Genomic DNA, 5,000 nt, shown 5'->3' on the forward strand with positions numbered 1-5,000 from the left:
CAGACAGAAAGACAAACAGAATAAGCAAAATAAACACTGATAATCATGCATACAAATAGAAATAGAAGTAGAAAGAGGAAGACAGACAGACAACCCATTAACACACATCGACCCTTCAACCACACGCCAGAACCACCAGTCCACCTCAGAACCTAGCCACTCCTTCCTTCCTCCCTTCCTGTCTCCTTTCTATCCATCTTTACTTCATTCATTCATTCTTTCTGGTTTCTATACGCCCTTTCTTCATTCCTTCCTGTCTCCTTTCTATCCGTCCTTTCTTCCTTCCTTCTTTCTTTCCTTTCTGGTTCTTTTCTATCCGTCCTTTCTTCCTTCCTTCCTTTCTTCTTTCCTTCCTGTCTCCTTTCTATACGTCCTTTCTTCTTTCCTTTCTGTCTCCTTTCTATCTTCTCTCATATATTTCCTTGTATTCTTCCCTCTCCTCTTTATTTATTTTACTTCATTCCTTTCTTCCTCACTTTCTGTCTGCTTTCTATGCGTCCTTTCTTCCTTATTTCCTTCCTCCCTTTCTGCTTTCTATTCTTCCTTTCTTCCGTCTTTCCTTCCTTCCTTCCTTTCATCCTCTTTGTTTCCTCCCTGCTTCCCACTTTCCTTTCCTCCCTTCCTTCTCATCTTCCTCTATTTATCTCTTCCTTAATTCTTTCCATCCTTCCTTTCCACTCCCTCCCCCAGATCTTCGCTAAAAAGGTATTTCTTACTTAACTTGCTCGTAACCTAAATACTAAAAGATCCTTCTTCTTTCTCACCAAAAAGAAAACTTTCTTTTACTAAAAACAGGTGTTGCTTCGTCGTCAACCTTCGCCAAAACGTCCTTCACAGCCCAAGAACAGATGTTACTTCCTTAACTTTCCCCCGACTGCCTTCTAAAACCCTTTCTGAACTTCCTTCCATCATTATTTATTTATTTATTTATTTATTTATTTACTATATACTTTTTTTTTCTTCTTCTTTTTTTTTTTTTTTTTTGCTATACCGTCCCTTTGGAAGCTAAACATGTGTTGCTTTCATACTCCATCTCGGAGCCTTCGTTATCACGCTCTAATAAATCACAATCCGAAAAAAGGGTTATAATCTCCTTACACGTCTAAATTTCACACAAGTGTTCTTTAAAACGTCCCTCTAAATCCTAAACAGTGTTCTTGCTTAAAGTGACTCTGTCTAAAACGTCCTCCTGAAACCTGCACAGATGTTCCTACCTTAATTCCCTTTATCTTAAAACATCCCTCTAAAACCCAGACAGGTGTTACTGCCTCACCTTCCTCCCACACGACCCTCGCTAACACGCCCCTCGGTAAAACAGGTGTTTCTTTCTCACCTTCCTCTCATTACCACTAAAACGTCACTCTAACTCCTAAACAGGGTGTTCGTCCCTAAACTCACTTTATGCCTAAACTCCCTCTTTCTAACACGTCCCTCTGAAACCCAAACAGGTGGTACTTCCTCACCTTCCTCCCACACAGCCTTCACTAACACGTCCCTCTGAAACCCAAACAGGTGCTGCAACAACTGGGTCTGGACAGAGGAACCGGCCCGGCGCCCTCCATAGTGCAAGGCCAAGGCAAACGCCGCGGAGACTCGCCCATTTACTACATCAAGCTGCCTCCGCTTCCTTACTATTTCGTCAACAACAACATTCAAGAGACGGGGGAAGGGGAGGAGGTGGAGCAGACCGTGCCGCAGCCGCAGCCGCAGCCGCCGCAGCCGCAGTCACAGGCCGAGGCGTCTTCTCCGTTGCAGAAGGTTAGCTCTCGAGGGTTTATTTGTTTGTGTTTGTTTGTTTATTTGGTTTCCAATGTGTTCTTACTTTTTTTACAAGGTGTTTCGTATATTCGTTTCTAACTTTGTCTTCTCTCATATATTTCCTTGTATTCTTCCCTCTCCTCTTTATTTATCTTTTTTTTTCTTCTTCCTCTCTTTCTTCTTCACTCTTTACACATTTCTCTTTCTTTTACCTCATCCTACTCATCTTCCTTCTCCTCTTTTCTCCTCTTCCTTTTCTCTTTCTTCCTTCCATTCTTTCTCTCTTCCCATTTATCCATCTTCCTCTCTCTCCCCATCTTCACAATGATACTTAATGAACTGAAGTGAATACGTTGATTACTGATTTTTTCTAGCGGTCTTTTCAATGAGTATTTTGGTGTCGTGATGCATTATAATGATTCGTGAGTTTTAATAGATCTGATTAGACTTGTGTTCGGTTCTAAGTAGATATTTATCAAACTAATCCATTTCTTAATTAAAATTGTGTTAAATTCTAATCCACTTCTTAAATGGTATCGAATTTCTTTAATTTGATTTTATTTTTTCATTCTTTTTTTTATCTAGTTACATTTCTGTGTAGTTGGATTAGTGCATATTAATCCATTTCTTAAATCCCTTTTTTATCATAATTATTGCATTTTAATCTGTTTCTCTGACCTATATATATTTTTTTTATTTACACTTTACATTTGCGTTTTAATCTGTTTCTCTGGCCTCTTTTTTCTCTTTATTTACACTTTACATTTGCATTCTAATCTGTTTCTCTGACCTCTTTTTTTTATTCTATTTATTTATACCTAACACGATTTACCCCAATCATTTGGTATTTACTCCCATTCAGTTGCCGATCGACTTCACCAACAACGGCCGCCCGAACCAAGTCTATCACTGGAACACTTCACCAACATCTCCCGATTTCTGGATTTCCACCGGCACGACTCCACCAGCTTACTTCTGGAAGCCTACGACCACTCCAACAACGACTACCACAACCACCACGACCGAAACCCCGACGACCACTACCCCGAAGCCGACTAAGAAGCCTTTTGTTAACATCAACAAGTATTTCCCTTATAATGGTCGGCCTTCCAATGTTTACGTGTGGAAGCCTAAGTTGCCCGTCAGTTCTAGCAAGTATAAGCATTATTTCACACACTTTAATTACTAAAGTGAAGACAAAAATGATGGTTTTTGCTTTACATGTTTTAAAGTTAGCTGATTTTTTTTCTTCTTCTTTTTTTTTTTTTTTTTTTTTTTTTGAGAGGGGGGGGGCTTCAAACACGGATGTTTTTCACCACACTTTGGCTTAAGAAAATAAAAAATGCCTGAGACCTCTTCGTTTTCACACTTTAAACAGTTAAAAATTAAATAGTAATAATATTTTTTCATTGTCTTTTTTCTTTCTCTGTTAAACTTGAAAGCGAAGATTAATGCGAAGTCGTTGAAAGAAAAATAAAAACACTTTTAACGGTCGTAAGGTTAAGGAAAAGTAAAACTGCTGCGGATTTTTTTTTCTTTTTTTCTTTTTTTTAATCATAAAATTTAACTCAGGCAAATAAGAAAATGATAAGAGTTAAAACAAAGTTACGGACGTAATTAAGAAGTGTATATAAATCACGCAAGACCACAAGAAAAAAAAAATGGATAGACAGAAAATTGTCTTTGAAGATAAGCACGCATTACATTCACGACCTCTGGGAAGGAACTGCTTTTCTTCCTCTCTCTCTCTCTCTCTCTCTTCTCTCTCTCTCTTCTCTCTCTCTCTCCTCTCTCTCTCTCTCTCTCTCTCTCTCTCTCTCTCTCTCTCTCTCTCTCTCTCTCTCTCTCTCTCTCTCTCTCTCTCTCTCTCTCTCTCTCTCTCTCTCTCTCTCTCTCTCTCTTTATTCTTCTTCTCGTAATTCTGAGATAAATAAAATAAATGGGTCGAAGCGTCACATCCAACCGTGAAAAAAACGAAGATAACAAACGTAAAATACGTTTTAAAAGAATTTATAAATACACTTTCGGAATATGGTTTTTGTTACTACACACGAGTAAGCGTCGTTAAGAATACGTTTTTCTTGACCAATAAACACAGAAATTTTCCTTTCTGATTACGACATAGCAGAAACATCGTTTCATTGATAGATTAGAGTTTTAAAAATACATTTTTTTTCTGTGTTTATTTTTTGTACATATATACTTTTTCTCCCGGTTATGATGGTTTATTGACCTTATCAATAAATCGTTATAGTGTTATTACTATAACATCATCTTTAGTATTCCTTATATCTATTGTATATCATTATCATCAATATTATATCATTGCTATTTTCTATCATTATTATCATTATTGTTTTCTATCATTATTATCATTATTGTTTTCTATTTTTATTATGATTATTATTATGATTATTATTATAACTTTATTATTGTCATTATCATTATTATTATTGTTATTATAATTACTATTATCATTATCATAATTATTATTATTATTGTTATTATTATTATTATTATTATTATTATTATTATCATTATTATTATTAGCATTGTCTTTTTATTGTTATTATAATCGTTATAATCAATAATGTTATTATCATTACCGTTATTATTGATATTATCATTATCATTATTATTATTATTATTATTATTATTATTACTATTAGTATCATTATTATTATTATTATTACTATCATTACTATCGTTATTATCATTATCATTATTAACATCATTTTTATCATTATTATTGTTATTATTATGATTATCATTTTTGTTTATTTTGTTATTATTTCATCATTATTATTGGTTTCATCTTAATTTTGATTATTTCAGTATCATTATAATTTTTATTATTATTACTGATATTGTCGTTAACATTGTTATTATGTTCATTATTATTATAATTGATATTATTATTGTTATTATTATTATTTGTTTTTATTATTATTATTATCACTGTTTTTTTTTTTCTTATTATTATTATTATTATTTCATCATCGTCATCATCTCATTATCATTATCATTATTATTATCATTACTATTATCATCACCATCTTCATCATCATCATTATTATCATCACTATTATTGTTATTATCATTATTATTATTATTATTATTGTTATTATTATTGTTGTTGTTTTGTTGTTGTTGTTGTTGTTGTTATTATTATTATTATTATTAGTGTTATAATTATCATCATCATTACTATTATTATTATATTCATTATTATTATTATTATT

At 33.4% G+C, this 5,000-nt stretch overlaps 1 protein-coding gene across 1 annotated transcript in view; it reads left to right on the forward strand.

Moving 5' to 3' along the window:
• The window catches only part of LOC119577184, a 40,746-nt gene extending 37,179 nt beyond the window's left edge, over positions 1 to 3,567 (forward strand). The window contains exons 3-4 of the mRNA XM_037924908.1: positions 1,513 to 1,758; positions 2,621 to 3,567. Coding sequence (XP_037780836.1) covers positions 1,513 to 1,758; positions 2,621 to 2,947 — 573 coding nt within the window. The 3' untranslated portion in view covers positions 2,948 to 3,567. The remainder of the gene's footprint in view (positions 1 to 1,512; positions 1,759 to 2,620) is intronic.
• Positions 3,568 to 5,000: the final 1,433 nt, after the last annotated feature.

This window comes from Penaeus monodon, chromosome 9, assembly GCF_015228065.2.
Source record: "Penaeus monodon isolate SGIC_2016 chromosome 9, NSTDA_Pmon_1, whole genome shotgun sequence".
Taxonomy (NCBI): Eukaryota; Metazoa; Arthropoda; class Malacostraca; order Decapoda; family Penaeidae; genus Penaeus; species Penaeus monodon.